General features: G+C 45.1%; 1 protein-coding gene across 7 annotated transcripts in view; it reads left to right on the top strand.

The window, feature by feature from the left end:
• Positions 1 to 15,113, top strand: part of LOC121045266 (nuclear receptor coactivator 5-like) — an 86,701-nt gene extending 71,588 nt beyond the window's left edge. For 5 of the 7 annotated variants that reach the window (XM_040497972.1, XM_040497969.1, XM_040497970.1 and 2 more), the window contains exons 9-11: positions 2,119 to 2,265; positions 2,892 to 2,895; positions 14,542 to 15,113. In XM_040497972.1, coding sequence (XP_040353906.1) covers positions 2,119 to 2,265; positions 2,892 to 2,895; positions 14,542 to 14,632 — 242 coding nt within the window. In that variant the 3' untranslated portion in view covers positions 14,633 to 15,113. Of the gene's footprint in view, positions 1 to 1,121; positions 1,315 to 2,118; positions 2,266 to 2,891; positions 2,896 to 5,585; positions 6,358 to 14,541 lie in introns of those variants that run through there. The other 2 variants (XR_005797664.1, XM_040497974.1) reach the window with 2 other exon arrangements.
• The last annotated feature ends 999 nt before the right edge of the window (positions 15,114 to 16,112 follow it).

The following is a 16,112-nucleotide window of genomic DNA, read 5'->3' as shown; positions in this document are numbered from 1 at the left end:
TGTTTTCGAGGCTTTTCTGAGCCCTTGGTGCTAAATAGTATCTGACATCTGCCTAAAATGAGGTTGTATTACTGTGGACTTTTTCCATCGTAAGTGACAGGGACCTAACTCAGTTAGCTTCAAACAAGGAGACCTGACTGGCTTCCATAACCGAAAAGCCCTACAGTTGACTAACTTCTGGCCGAACTGGATCCTGCTGCTCAAGCACGTTCATCAGACGTGCATCTCTTCCTCTGGGAGGACAGGGGGTGTGGGACTAGCCACTTGGGGTACAGACTTCCAGTCAAGCCCAGTGTCTGGCCCTGGTTCCTGGGGCCCCGAGTGTCTGAGCCTTTCCTGTTTCTTGAAGATAAAGAGTTTTAACTCCTCTGCAGGCACCTGGGATGCAGCTACCTCTAATTAGTCACTTCCTTCTCTGTTCCTCATGTTTGGATGCTTTTGTCTCCTCTCGTGTTCTCCTTGTGTGTTAGCAGTGGCAGCAGGGAAGGAATGGATGAAAGTCTGCCATGTTAAAGACAAAGTTGGCAGAGAAGTCTGTGGAACGGTGGCTTTTCTCTTGGGCCTCGAATAAAACTTGGACCTGGGATGCATTTGGGCATGAGTCAAATATTGCTTTGGTCTTTTATGTGAGCAGGGATTATTTTAGCCCCAGATTTTTCTTACAAGCATAGTATTATTCCACCTTGAGTATTATTGTGGCTCAGAATAGAGGGAATGTGCCCTCTTGCTTTGGTAGCAGTACTCATGTACATCTGTTATTGGCAAAGTCAGTCTCTGTAGAAGATCCACAGCCCCTAGGGACGAATATTTCTGTGCACCCCTCCCTTTCTGACCTGGCAACCTTCAGGATGATTGAGAGTATAGTTTTAGGTGTTCTTCATTCCTGACACAGCCTGGGCTTTCTTGCTGTCCTGTGTTTGTTTGTTCCTTCTTTCCTTCTGCTACTCTCACCATGCCTCCCTGTGCCTCGGCCAGCCCCTGGTCCACCTCTGGGCATTTTTACCACCTGGCTCCTGTGAGAAGTGAGCGAATTAAGAAGAGAAGGAAGGGCTTAGGAGGAGATCTTTTGCTCTGAATTGCTTCTCATCCTTGCCAAAAGTTTCAAAACAAAATTCTTTCAGACCCTCAGAAATGGTTTGGTGTGAACTGTGGAAAAAAAAGCCCTGTTTGACAGGGTGAGGACTGGGCAAGGCAGACCAACTGCCCAAGAGAGAAGAGTCAGGGTGCTAGACCATATGTTAGATCCCTGTGACTGTGTCCGGGCCAGTGTTCTGGGCGGATGGATGTTCGATCCTCAGGAACAGAGTGCTTCAGGTACGTTATAGATCTGCCTTTATGACCTGTGAACCTCACTGCTTCGGATGTTTGACAAAATATATTCCAAGTGTCAAAACAGAACATTTGAAACTAAACCCACTTGTGAAAAGGTGAGGGTAGAGGACCAGGATGTCAAGACACGCGTGGACTAGACTACGGGTTTGCAAACTTCTTTCTTTATTTTTTTTTAATGTTTTTATTTATTTTTGAGACAGAGAGAGACAGAGCATGAGCAGGGGAGGGGCAGAGAGAGAGGGAGACACAGAATCCGAAGCAGGCTCCAGGCTCTGAGCTGTCAGCACAGAGCCCAATGTGGGACTTGAACTCATGGACTGTGAGATCACGACCTGAGCTGAAGTCGGTCGCTTAACCGACTGAGCCACCCAGGTGCCCCCGGTTTGCAAACATCTTAAAGGGCCAGATAGAAATAGGTTATTTTTAGTGTTGTAGGTTATATTTAGTGCAGGCCAAGAAGCAAAAATCAAGGATATTATGTACATACTTATATAACCATTTAAAAATGAGAAAACTATCTCAGCTCACAGTTTGTACCAAAACATACAGCAGGCTGGATTTGGCCCCCCAGACACTAGTTTGCTGACCCCTGCACAACCACTGAGGCACAGTCTGGTCCCAGAGAGGACTTGGTAGAGCTCGGAGGAGCTGAGGTTTGTGTGTGTGGCAGGTGCTCCGTCCTCTGGCCCTTTCTAATGATTAAGGAAAAGTCCCTGTGGGAAGAGCAGCTGGAACCAGGTTCACCCTGTACCTTCCTGTTTATATTTTGGTGTCTGTCCTCTGCAGGATTGGTCAACCCCAAAGGTCTGTTTGTCCCTTCCCTGCTTCCAGCAGCCCCCTCCAGGAGACCTGTTCCTTTGCGATGCCCCCATCCCAAGCGTGCGAAGCGCCCACTACTTGGGGAGAAGCCAGGCCTTCTAGCGCCACCGCCAGGTGAGTAGGCAGGTGAGCTGTGAGTGGCATTCTGGGGTCATGCTGTCCGGTGGGAACTTTCTGCGACAGAGGAAATGTTCTACAGCCGTGTGGCCACATGTGGCTATTGAAGTGTGGTTGGTAAGACTGAGGAAGTGAATTTTTAATTTTGTTTGATTTTAATTAATTTAAATGACTGTAGTCATGTATAATTACATAGTAGTCACATGTGGCTAGTGGCTACTGTAATGGTCAGAATAGTTCTAGGCTATTGGACATGTCAAGAGGCAAAAGAGTGTCACTAAATTCCTGCTAGAAACTAATGCCTGTCTCAGTCTCTACGCTTAAGACTTGCTCTGTGGTTAAGAAAGGAGATTACCTGGGGCGCCTGGGTGGCTCAGTTGGTTGAGCGTCCGACTCTGGCTCAGGTCATGGTCTCGTGGTCTGTGAGTTCGAGCCCCGCGTCGGGCTCTGTGCTGATGGCTCAGAGCCTGGAGCCTGTTTCTGATTCTGTGTCTCCGTCTCTCTATGCCCCTCCCCCGCTCATGTTCCACCTCTCTCTCTCTCTCTCTCTCTCTCTCTCTCTCTCTCTCTCTGTCTCTGTCAAAAATAAATAAACATTAAGAAAGGAGATTACTAAGGGTCAGAGAGGTGTTAATGGGACACCAGCACTACTAGAAACTGTCCTTGACTATGACTATTCAGAAGGATTACAAGAAGCTGGCAAAGGGAGTATCTTCTAATGAGGTTGAGTGTCATGTAATTGTGCGCCTGAGTATCCCTGACATCGTTCAGAGGTGTGCGCTTTGTTTCTGCTTGGCTCAAGGAGATGCACAGCCTCTCTGCTGCCTGGCAGAAGGACAGGAGCCTGACCGGTCATATTTAAGGTACTGACTGATTGATACCCAGCCCAGAGGCTGCATGGGAAGAACGGCTTTTTCTCTGTCTTCCTTCTCAGTGCAGGCCTGGCCAGCTCTTCTCTGATGCTGCCTTCCCTCCTGTATGGCTGGGAGACATGAGGCCAGAGGCCCTCAAGTTGCCCCCAACCCCACTAAGGCCCAAAGGTGGTGGTAAGAGCTGAGATGCACTCTGGCTTAGGTGGAAGGCAGCCAAGGAGGCATTTTGCTGACTTCGTTTCTAGTCATTCAGGCTTACCAAGCCTAAGTAAAGGCACTGCCCAGAGTTCCTCTTAGTTCACTGTTATGTTTGAGTTCTCTCCTGAGATTTGGTGCTGAAGCCCCAGGTCTTAGGAAAACAAGCCTTTGTCCCTCTTTGTTCTTTATAAAAGAGACATTTTTCTTTCCCCCCCTTTTTTTTAAGTTTATTTATTTATTTTGAGAGAGAGACAGCATGAGCAGGGGAGGGGCAGAGAGGAGGAGAGACAGAACCCCAAGAAGGCTCCCTGCTGCCAGTGCAGAGCCTGACACGGGGCTCGAACTCACAGACTGATATCATGACCTGAGCCAAGATCAAGAGTCAGATGCTTAACCAACTGAGCCACCCAGGCGCCCTGCAAGAAACATTTTCTTGAAACATACTGCCATTTAAAAAATTTTTTTTCACATTTGTTTTTAAGAGAGAGAGAGCAGAAGCAGGGGAAGGGCAGAGAGAGAGGGAGACACAGAATCTAAATCAGGCTCCAGGCTCTCAGCTGTCAGCACAGATCCCAGTGCAGGGCTCCAACTCACGAACCATGAGATCGTGACCTGAGCTGAAGGTGGACTCTCAACTGACTGAGCCACCCAGCGCCCCTGCCATTTTAAAGTTTTAATCCTTGGGTCACCTGGCTGTTTCAGTTGATAGAGCATGGGACTCTTGAACTCAGGGTTGTGAGTTTGAGCCCCACGTTGGGGGTAGAGTATACTTAAAAAAAAATAAGTTTCAGTCCTCTGTGTTTTAGTCAAACATGGCTCTGCAAGATATACATTGGTGTGGTTGTGGTATAAAGGATAGATCTTTATAAAATGGTGGCAAGACATGGATAGACATAGGTCAGTGATTCCCACCCTTCTGGGAACCCAGACAATCTGTCTAATTCTGAAGTTCCTCATCTGACAGACCACATTTAGGGAAATTTCGAGAATTTTCCTTACCCCTAAGATGGCCCTCTTTGGCTTCTGAAGGCCCGCTCATCCCCAAATTCGAGGACTAATAGTTAGAGAAAACATTTTTTTAATGTATATATTTTTTAATGCTTATTTATTTGAGAGCGAGCAGGGGAGGGGCAGAGAGAGGTGGGGGGTGGGGGACAGAGAATCCAAAGCAGGCTGCACGCTGACAGCAGAGAGCCGGATGCGGGGGCTTGAACTCATGAACCGTGAAATTATGACCTGAGCTGAAGTCAGCTGCTTTAACCGACTGAGCCACCCAGGTGCCCTGGAGAAAAAGTTTATAAAAAAACAAAAAGGAAAACAGGAAGCATGCCATTGCAAGGTATAACCGTAATAGTTACCATGTATTGAATTCCTGTTGTGTCCCAGGCGTTGAGGTAATTTCATTTAGTCTTCAAGTAACCTTGTGGGCTAATAGTGAGATTATCTGTTTTCTACATGAGTCACCCAAGGCTCAGAGGGTGATTAGCCTGGATGAGGTCACATAGTGGTACGTGATGGAGTGGCGACTGCACACCAGCCGTGAAGCTCCACGCTCTGTGTTCTCACTCACCACACGATCCAAAAGGTTGTAGACTTTTGCTTGGATTTCAACCACATCCTTCTAGTCACAGTGTAAGGGCTGCAGAGATTTTGAGGAAAGAGTGGCTGTGGTCAATGCGGGGCAGCCTTGGCGGAAGTCAGGTATTAGGGTACCTGAAAGGGAGAAGCACCCAGGTCTCCTGCTGATCGAGAGGGACCTTTGGGTGAAGTGTTTATAACAGCACAGGTGGGGATGGGACTAGGTGTCTTCTAGCCCTTTGTAAGATGAGGGCTAGCACCAGGTGCCAGGATTAAATGAGATAATATGAATGAACAGCTTTTTTTTTTTTTAATGTTTATTTATTTTTTAAGGTGGGGGAAGGGCAGAGAGAGGGAGACAGAATAGGAAGTAGGCTGCAGGCTCTGAGCTGTCAGCACAGAGCCTGACACGGGGCTTAAACTCACGAATTGGGAGGTCATAACCTGAGCAGAAGTTGGATGCTTAACTGACTGAGCCACCCAGGCGCCCCTAATGAACAGCTTTTAAGACGCCCCAAGAATTACACATATGTCTGTCTGCTGGGGCTGCAGCTAGGTCAGACTCTTCTTGCAGAGGTGGGTGTGGCTGGAAGGCGTCAGTCACCTGGGGGCTCTGCAGACCAGGAAGAGGGACACATACTGATGCTGTCATGTCCCTCCTCTTTATAGATCTCCAGTCAGTGCTGCTCAGGCAGGCAGCTCAATCCACGTCTTTGCTGAACTAAGGAAAGCTCCCTGGGGCTAGGAAAACAAGGTGGCTGCGGCCCAGATGGCAGCTTCGCCCTCCTTGGAGGACCGGGTCCCTGTCTGATCCTGGTGTCCAGGCAGTGGGTGCGAACGTGTTTCCCTTCTGTCTAGTACACGGTCCCTGGCAACGTGTTTCATGTTTGGAGGTTCTTTGTTCCAAACTGGAGGTTTGTGGAAGATCATTGTTACAGATACTGGATCTCAAAGTTGTTTGATTATATACATATTAAAATATAATAAAAAATTCTAGCTTTTACATACTGGTTGCCACTTTTTAAGGACTTGTTATTTTGGAATAATTTTAGATTTACAGAAAATTCCCGAAGACAGTACAGTGAGTTCCCTTTATCCAGTTTCCCCTAATGTTAGCATCTTATATAACCATGGTACCTTTACTGGGAAATTTGCATTAGTACAATAATGTTAACTGTATTATAGACTTTTGTTTTAGCAGCTTTTCAGCTAATGTCATTTTTCTGTTTCAGGAACTATTTTGGGTACCACATTGCATTTATACTCCTTTAACTTTATTATGTTCCAGTTTTTTTTTTATGAAACATTTAAATGTATAGAAAATTTGAATGACGAGTACAATGAACACCCATATACTCTGTATCAAGAATTGTTAACATTCTGCCATTTCTTAAGTTGTGCATATGTCTGTGTAAATAAATTTTTTTTCTCAACCATGAAAGTAAGTTGCAGAGTTCATGACACCCTACCTTTAAATACTTAAGCCTGTAGCATACATCTCTAAAACTGGGAATGTTCTCCTATATAATTATGATAAAGTTTCACACCTTAAAAATTAATAATTCTATAATATCTAATATCTGGTTTCCTGATTTGAATTTTCTCATTTGTCCCCCAGAAGCTTTTATGACTTTTTTTTTTTTTTAAGATTTTATTTTACCCAATGTGGGGCTGAAACCTATAACCCTGAGATTAAGAGTTGTACACTCCATTGACTGAGCCAGCCAGGCACCCCTTTCGTGGCCTTTTTTAAAAGCCAGGATTTAATTGGTTTGTATGTTGCATTTTTTTAAATAATCTGCCCCCAATTTTATTTATTTATTTTTTTGAAGTTTACTTTTTGAGAGAGAGAGAGAGAGCGCAAGTGGGGCGGGTCAGAGAGAAAGGGGGACAGAGGATCCAAAGCAGGCTCCACACTGACAGAGAGCCTGATGCAGGGCTTGAACTCCCAAACTGTGAGATCATGACCTGAGCTGAAGTCAGACACCTAAATGACTGAGCCACCCAGGCACCCCTCTCTCCGCCTTTTTAAAAATTAAGCAAGCTTTATGCCCAATGTGGGGCTTGAACTCATGATTCCAAGAGTCTCCTGCTTTATCGACTGACCCATCTAGGTGCCGCATTTCGTTTTTATTTTATTTTAGTTTTTATTTTTGAGAGAGACTACATGAGCTGTGGGGGGTGGGGAGGGGGAAGCAGGGCACAGAGAGAGGGAGAGAGAGAATCTGAAGCAGGCTCCATCCTCAGCGCACAGCCTGATACCAGGACTTGATCCCTGAGATCATGACCTGAGGCAAATTCAAGAATCTGGGATGCTTAACTGATTGAGCCACCCAGGTGCCTCCTGCATTTGGTTTTTATGTGTGCTTAGTTTATTTTAATCTAGAATACCCCCCCCCCCCACCTCCAGTGATACTGACTTTGAATCTAAGCCACTTACCTTTTTCTGCATTTGTCTGATTGTTTCTTCAGGGCATCATGTAACTGTTCTTCTATTCCTTATATTTTCTGTATCCTAGAAGTTTGGTCTAGAGGCTTGATTAGATTCAAGTCCTATATTTTGGCAAGCATATTTCACAGATGGTGCTAATTCCTATTGCATTGCATCAGAAGGCACGTAACAGTTGTCCTGCTGGGAATGCTGCTGTGCTTGGTCCCTTAAGGTGAGGTGGTTACTGCCTTGGAGCAGGTAGGTTTCTCCCTTGAGGCTTGATATTTTGGCATCAAGCAAATACCTGTTCCCCAACAACTTTGACCTAATTGTTTTAGTGTCCACTGATGATTCTTGCCTGATTCAATTACTATATTGGGCCCTCCCCCCCCCTTTTTTTTAAGTTTATTTTGAGAGAGAGAGAGGGAGAGAAGGAGAGAGGGAGAGGGAGACAGAGGATCCGAGGTGGGCTCCATGCTGACAGCAGAGACCCCGACATGGGGCTTGAACTCACGAACCACGAGATCATGACCTGAGCCGAAGTTAGATGCTTAACCAACTGAGCCACCCAGGAACTCCGTCCCTTCTTTTTAATTGAAGTATAACATCTTAAGTGTTCAGTTTACTGAATTTTAAAAAATTGTACAAACCAAGGTTCCAGCGCCCAAAAGAAGGTATAGACATTTCTGTCACTTCAGAATATTCCAGGCATTCCCCTTCCTCCCGCCAGCCCTTTCTGACTTCTATCACCTTAGTTTTGTCTGTTTTTATAGGTTATGTAAATGGAATTGTATATATTTATTGTGGTGATTATTTCACAATATATACAAATACTCAATTGTGTTGTACACCTGAAACAAATAATGTATGTGCTTTATACCTTAACAACAAAAAAGATTAAAGATAATTTTTATAGATATGCAAATAAACTCTTTTCAGTGGAGGTTTTATTGACTTCCCTTCTCCAGTATAGAAGAGTTCAGTTTTGTTTTGATTTGTACATTCATTTCAATACTTCTGATTTAAAAATGTGACTTTGGGGGCGCCTAGCTGGCTCAGTTGGTGGAGTATATGACTCTTGATCTTGTGTTTGTGAGTTCAAGCCCCATGTTGGGTGGAGAGATTACTTAAAAAATAAAATAAAAATAAAAGTGTGACTTTGCTTGCATTGTTCTTTAAACTGGTTGTGACACTTTACTGGTTGTCTCTTTAATAGTGATTTAAATAAAATTTTTAATGCATATTTATTTTTAAAAAGTGGAATCCACCGCTTCGGATTCTGTGTCTCTCTCTCTCTGTTCCTCCCCCACTCACACTCTTGTCTCTCTCTCAAAAATAAATAAACATTAAATGGGCGCCTGGGTGGCGCAGTCGGTTAAGCGTCCGACTTCAGCCAGGTCACGATCTCGCGGTCCACGAGTTCGAGCCCCGCGTCGGGCTCTGGGCTGATGGCTCAGAGCCTGGAGCCTGTTTCCGATTCTGTGTCTCCCTCTCTCTCTGCTCCTCCCCCGTTCATGCTCTGTCTCTCTCTGTCCCAAAAATAAATAAACGTTGAAAAAAAAAATTTAAAAAAAAAATTTTTTTTTTAAAAAACGGGGGGAGAGCACCTGGGTGGCTCAGTCGGAAGCGTCCAACTTCGGCTCAGGTCATGATCTCATGGTTCGTGGGTTTGAGCCCCACATCGGGCTTTGTACTGACAGCTCAGAGCCTGGAGCCTGCTTTGAATCTGTGTCTCCCTCTCTCTCTCTGCTCCTCCCCCACTCACACTCTGTCTCTGTCTCAAAAATAAATAAACATTAAAAAAAAATGTTTCTAAGTGGAATCCTGCAGTATATATTTTATGGAGACTATCTTATTTTGCTTCTTAGAATGCTGTAGAAGTTCACCCTTATTGTTGCCTGAGTGCATAGATTGTTCCTTTTTGTTGCTATAGGGAAGGTCATCGTATGGATATACCACAGGCTATCCGTTCCCCTGATGATAGACTTTGGGGTTGTTTCCAGGTTTTGGCTATTATAAGATTGCTTATTCAGGTCCTTTTGTAGACATACATTTTCATTTCTCTTGGGTAAATACCTAAGGACAGAATTGTTGAATTTAATAAGAATTGCCAAAGTGGCACCACCATTTGATAAAGCTGCCAGCAGTGGCTGAGAGCTCTGGTGTCTCCACACCCTGCCCCGCTTTTGGTCCCGTCAGTCTTTCCACGAGCATGAAATGTTTGTCATTTTTGTTTTAGTTTGTGTTTCCTTGATGACTAAGGACGTGGAGCACCTTTTTCTTTTTCACTGTTTATGTTTCGGGAACAGGCTAGTGAAGACTTAGAAAGGCTTTTTTTCTCTGTGTTTCTGAGCACCACCTGTAGTAACAAAGTGCCACAAATGGAGTGGCTTAAAACAACAGAAATTGTCCCACAGTTCTGGAGGCTAGAAGTGTGACATCAAAGTGTCAGCCAGGCCTTGCTTCCTGCTGAAACCTGTCCGGGGGAACCCTTTCCTGATTCTTCTAGCTCTTGGCGTTTGCCAGGGATCTTTGGTGTTCTTCGGCTTGTAGGAGCACCCCCCCCCCCCCCCCGGCTTGTTACATGGGCATCATTCCTCGTGTGTCTCTGTGTTGGCTGTACCCTATGCATGGTTTTTTTTTTTTTTCCTTCCACAGCTTTAAAAAGAAACCTTTTCCCCTTTACCTCAAGGCATCTCCATAGATGACACAAACTTGTAGGTCTTTTCCTGCATACTGGGAAGGCTTACATCTGGCTAGGAGTTCTCTGGCTTGCTCTGTTGACATTTAGTGTCCTGCCCTGCCAAGTGGGTGACATGGGGCAAGGTGGAGGCCCTGGTTGATGGCCATATACCAAGTTGTAGAGGGATAGGAGGTTAAGAAACTCATCCCTATGGAGCCATCAAGTCTTGTCCTGCGAGTCTGCCCTCAGATGATGCTGGTGTTAGTCACCAAGCTCTCTGCTCTCTGCCGGCCTTCAAGAGACTTCCTGAGGGGCGTCTGAGCCCTCCTTTGCACATAAATATACATAAGAGACAAATACACATCTGTCTTTCTGGAGACAGAGTTGTGGGATGAATCACTAGCATCTACAGGGGAAAGACTTTTTATTTTCTTATAGGGATATAAATAATTTAGTAGAACAAGATTAGAACAGTAACTTGTGTTAAGGTTTTGAAGATAGTTTGTATGTTTCTTAAAAACAGATTTTTCTGATGTTGGTTTATTCTTTTTAAAAAATTAGTATTTTAAAAAATAGATGATACATACACATTACAAAATTCAAAAAATCAAAAAGTAAACAGTAAAAAATAGTTGTCCCATTTCTGTTTCTTAGTAATGGTTTCTCACAGATATTTGTATAGATGTTTATCCATATGCAAACGTATATAGACTTATGCTCAGACAGTCACATCCTGTGAACACTGTTCTGCCTCTTTAGGTAAGCTTTTCATTGTATCTTTTCAATGACTTTAAAGTCAAACATATTACTGCCTCCTTTTTAATGATTACACATCATTCTGGAGTATAGATTTGCCTTAATTCATCAGATCTTACTGACAGACAGTTTAGGTCTTTTCTAATCTTTTTCTGCTTTGAGCAACAAGTTTTAAAGCTGGTTTCAAATATTCCTAATTATTACTCAATAAGAAATGACAAAAGTGATTTCTACTATTAGGAGTGTAAAGAAAACTCATGTTGTGAATTTTACAAATAAAAGTATATCACTTTGGCCAAACGTATGCTTATCTTCAGGCCATAAATTAGTAGGCTAGGATAATATTTGGAAAGGAGGTCCAATGAGGTATACTTTCTGGCATTACAGTAGGAAATTTGGGGTATAATGATCAACACTGATTTATCCCATATGGATTTTGTTTACTAGACTGAAACTTCTAATACTATTTTTTCTATAGTTTGCTAAATATATTTTTATTTTCCACTTAAGTCTGTGATTTTTGTTTTAAATGCCTTGGGAGCAAAGCAGGTCTGTCTGAGCTGTTGTGTGAGTGAAGACAAGAACCAGGCTGAAGCCTTTGTCCAGATTTTTTTTAATGTTTATTTTTGAGAGAGAGAGAGAGAGAGAGAGAGAGAGAAAGAATATGAGCGGGGGAAGGGCAGAGAGAGAGGGAGACACAGAATCCGAAGCAGGCTCCAGGCTCCAAGCTGTCAGCACAAAGCCCAACACGGGGCTCAAGCTCACAAGCCATGAGATTGTGACCTGAGCCGAAGTCATATACCCAACTGACTGGGCCACCAGGCACCCCCTTTGTCCAGATTTTTAAGGGCCTGTTGATATGTGGTTATATTAGTTTCCTATTGTTATGTAACAAATTACCACCAACTTAGTAGCTTGAAACTACTCATATTTATTGTCTTGCAGTGTCCATAGGGCAGGAGTCTGGGTACAGGTTAGCTGGGTCCTCAGTACCATCAGCCTGAAAAGCAGCGATGGGCAGAGGTGGGTCTCTTCTGAGGCTTAGGGTCCACTTCCAAGCTCACAGGTTGTTGACAAAATTAATCACCCTGTGGCTGTATGACTGAGGGCCCCATCTCCTTACTGGCTGTCAGCTGGAGACCTTTCTCAGGTATTTGCCATGTGGCTGCTTCCTCAGATAACATGGCATTTTGCTTTCTTCTAGGCCACCAGGAGAGCCTCTGGGGCTTCACCTTTTTTTATCTAAGGAGATGCAAGGGAGCAGTGGGCAGGACAGCAAAAGAGACTGTCTTCCATGAGACAGTGGTGGGGAGGCGGGTGCTGTACTTAAGGGGGGAAGGTGAAGAAGTATGGGAACATATGGAATTTTCCTTTTTTGGTACCTGTGTCTGGTTGTAAGTAGCCCATTGATCAGCTAGGGCTTGTGGATATTTTGAGGTGGGTCATCTAATGGGCCTATTTGCATTCAGCCTGGTGGTCACCATGGGCCCTTTTACTTAACTCAGGCTTCCATTGCTCAAGTCTGTTGCCTAAAATTGGCCTCCATTCCCCCCTGACAGTGGACGATGACAAATCTTTGCGTTTGGGTGGAGGTCTTGTGTTCAGTAGCGGCTTCATACTAGATTGGTGGGGGTGGGGACGCGGTCCCTACCTAAACTTGTCACCCATCAGGGGTTCTGTGCAGTTACAGACCAGAGCATGGTATTAGATTAACGTGCTGATAGACAATTTGAGTGGAACTCCTTGGTGGCCAGGTGCATGGCATTTAGGGGGAGGGGACCCTCCCATAGTATGGGCTGCACTCCTTGCTGAACCATCATTTGTATATGGAGTTGTTGGATTCACTCAGATGCCTGAGAATGTATTCTGCCTATAGATCAAGGTGGTGGCTGGACCGTGGGAACAAAGGAGAGGAGAGAAGCTGAAAGAGGCAAGGTGGCTGGGAGTCTGGCAGCATCAGGAAAGGTTCCCAACCAAGTGTGCAGATTGGCCTTGGATGAGCTGCAGATGGAGTAGGAGAGGAGAGGAAAGGGGTCCATCGCCCTCACACCGCGCCTGGAAACCGCCCTGGCCAGGGACCTTCATGGTCTGAGGAGTACTAGGTTTAGGCCGCCGGAGGGCTGTAAAGAGAAGGGAGAGGGAAAGATCCCTCCAGAGGGCAAGAGAGGAAGTCCCTCATTCTTTCAGGCAAGGGTGGTCTGGTGGGTTCCCCCTGGGGCTTCGGATCCTCACCAAGGAGTAACCTCCGCCCCTGGAGGTCGTCAGTTCCCCAAGGCGTACTAGAGTCATTTCAGGGAAAGCCCTGAGAAATCCCCAGAGAACCCGGGGAGAGCTCCAGGGTCAGCAAACGCTCCCCGTGCAGGGTACACCAAATGTGGGGTGATCGGATTGGGTGGGGGCCCACAGCACAGGGCGATTAAAGAATTCACCCGAGGCAGAATAGAGAAGATAGTAGTTTATTGAATACACCGCAAGGGAGGGGAAGGCAGGACAGCAAAGGAGACACTGACGGTTTGTTTTTAAAGGAGAAAAGCAAGTAAGTTTAATAACATGAATACCGCATGTATACCCGGGGTCTACTGACAAAAACTGAGTGACTCCGAGGCTTCACCTTTTAAAGTGCTCAACTGATTAGGTCAGGCCCACCCACCTAGGATAGTCTCCCATTTGGTGGACTCAAAACGTTCTCCCATAATATTAATTGGTTTCACCTACACCCAAAGAGAGGGGATTATGCAAGGCATGTACACCAGGGGGCAGGAATCTTGGGGTTCATCTTAGGTTTCTGGCTCCCTCGGTGCCTGCTTTGGAGTTCTAAGTGCTGCAGCCATAGGGGGGCAAGCTAGAATTGTTACACCTTTTCTCTTTATGAAGACTTAGTAATTGGACAATTATTAATATTTTTTTCTTTTTTTTTTAATTTTTTTAACATTTATTTATTTTTGAGACAGAGAGAGAGCATGAACAGGGGAGGGTCAGAGAAAGAGGGAGATACAGAATCTGAAACAGGCTCCAGGCTCTGAGCTGTCAGCACAGAGCCCGACGCGGGGCTTGAACTCACAGACCGTGAGATCATGACCTGAGCCGAAGTCGGACACTTAACCGACTGAGCCACCCAGGCGCTCCTATTAATATTTTTTAATAAATTTTTTAAATGTTTCTTTATCTTATTTAAAAGAAATTTTTTTTTAATGTTTACTTATTCTTGAGAGAGAGAATGAGAGAGGGAGACACAGAATCTGAAGCAGGCTCCAGGCTCTGAGCTGTCCGCACAGAGCCCTACGCGGGGCTTGAACTCATGAACTGTGAGATCATGACCTGAGCCAAAGTTGGACGCTCAACTAACGAGCCACCCAGGCGCCCCTGGACAATTATTACTCTTTACCTTTTACGAAAGACAGTCCCTAAAGCGCAATGGACAGGTGAGTAGTTCCACTCATCCCTACCTTAATTGCATCCTAGTCAAAACCATTGGCTTTTCAGAAGGGATCTCTTGTCAGAGTCTTCTCTGTTTCTTTCCTTCAATCCTAAAACATCATGTTGTTTCATTACAGGCCAACTCCCTGGGCTAGTAATTCTCAATACTGTTGTCCAACAGCAGGAGTCTTCTTACCAGTATGTAAGACAGGAAGAATCATTGTGCTGGAGAAGTGTTTCCTTCCACCACCATCCTCGTGTGCCCTCTGCAATTCCTTTTTTTTTTTTTTATGTTCATTTGTTTGTTTGTTTGTTTATTTATTTATTTGTTTATTTAGAATAGGGGAGCGGCAGAGGGAGAAGGAGAGAGAGATTCCCAAGCAGGCACCATGCCCAGCGCAGAACCTGACACGGGGCTCAATCCCATGAACCATGAGGCCACGACCCAAGAGGAAACCACGAGTCGGCTGCTGAATGAATGAGCCACCCAAGTGCCCCACCATCTGGAATGTTCTCACCTCTTAACTCCACTGCTTTCATAGGTGTTAGGGAATCTCGTTTTGGGGGCTGGTGTGGGGAAAGCCCTTTCTATTAGTCTGTACGAACCACCTCTGAACTTGTGCTTGGGGCTCAGATCTGACCAGAGTTGCCAAAGGGAAACTGGAGCATGGTTATGATGCCCTAAAGGAAGGATGCTGGGCAGTGAAGTTCAGTTTCAGGTGAGAAAGTGCAACTGGAAAAAGCCTCCTGTTTTAGTAGACTGAAAGTTGAGGGTGGTTTCTTAAGGGTAATATTTATTATTCAGCGTCCAGCCAGAGGGAAGTAATCAACCTTTTTTTTTTTTTTAATGTTTGTTTATTTATTTTTGAGAGAGCACAAGTGAAGGAGGGGCAGAGAGAGAGGGAGACACACACAGAATCCGAAGCAGGCTCCAGGCTCTGAGCTGTCAGCACGCAGCCTGATGCGAGGCTTGAACTCACCAGCTATGAGATCATGGCCTGAGCTGAAGTCGGATGCTTAACCGATCAAATCACCCAGGCGCCCCAGTCATCAACCTTTAAAAGCAGTTGAGTTTGCTTTTCTGAATTGAGAAAAAGTGCACGTGCCAGAACCATCTTTGAGTCCCATGGCGCTGAGCTTCATCCTGATTTCTGCTTTTAGAGGAGGTGCAGCTTGTCTGGGATTAGAAGCCTGTCCCTGGGGAGGGCGGTGACAAACAGGTGCACTGTGATTTCTTTGGGTCTGTCTGGGTGTCTGGTGGAATGCACTGTGCTGCTCTGGGAGCTCCCGGGAGGACAGGAAAAGAGACTGGCCTCTGCAAGCCGGACCTGCTCCTTAGGTTTCCAGCACATTCCATGGATGGTGTTTTCCTGTCTCCACAGATGCCATTTTCTTGCCCCAGTTCTCCAAGCTTTAAAGTCTTAAGTTCTGGGGGCACCTGGGTGGCTCGGTCAATTAGATGCCCAACTTTGGCTCAGATCATGATCTCACCGTTTGTGAGTTTGAGCCCGGCATTGGGCTCTGTGCTCTCAGCTCTCTGTCTCTCCTCTCTCTCTCTCTAAAATAAACGTTTTTATTTTCTCTCTCTAAAATAAATAAACGTTTAAAAAAATCAAGTTCTCATTCGCCTTAAAGTCTTTCCTATGGAGAGTGGGCTCGTCGTCTGAAGGACAATCTGCCCTTAGTAGAATCCTACCTTTTTCTGATGGGCTTTTTACTTTTTGGTGTTGTTTTTATATGTATGTGTTTGTATATATATTTACACTGAGGTGTGACTGACATACAAAACAGTTGTGTATATTTATGTGCATATCTCAGTGGGTCTAAAGGTAAGTATATAAGTATATGCTCATGAAATTGTCACCATGTACAATGCCCTGCACCTCTAGAAGTTTCCTCCTTCCCTCTT

The sequence above is a fragment of the Herpailurus yagouaroundi genome, unplaced genomic scaffold (assembly GCF_014898765.1).
Source record: "Herpailurus yagouaroundi ecotype Mexico unplaced genomic scaffold, PumYag 190, whole genome shotgun sequence".
In the NCBI taxonomy this organism is placed as follows: domain Eukaryota; kingdom Metazoa; phylum Chordata; class Mammalia; order Carnivora; family Felidae; genus Herpailurus; species Herpailurus yagouaroundi.
This window is presented reverse-complemented; position numbering and strand designations above follow the sequence as displayed.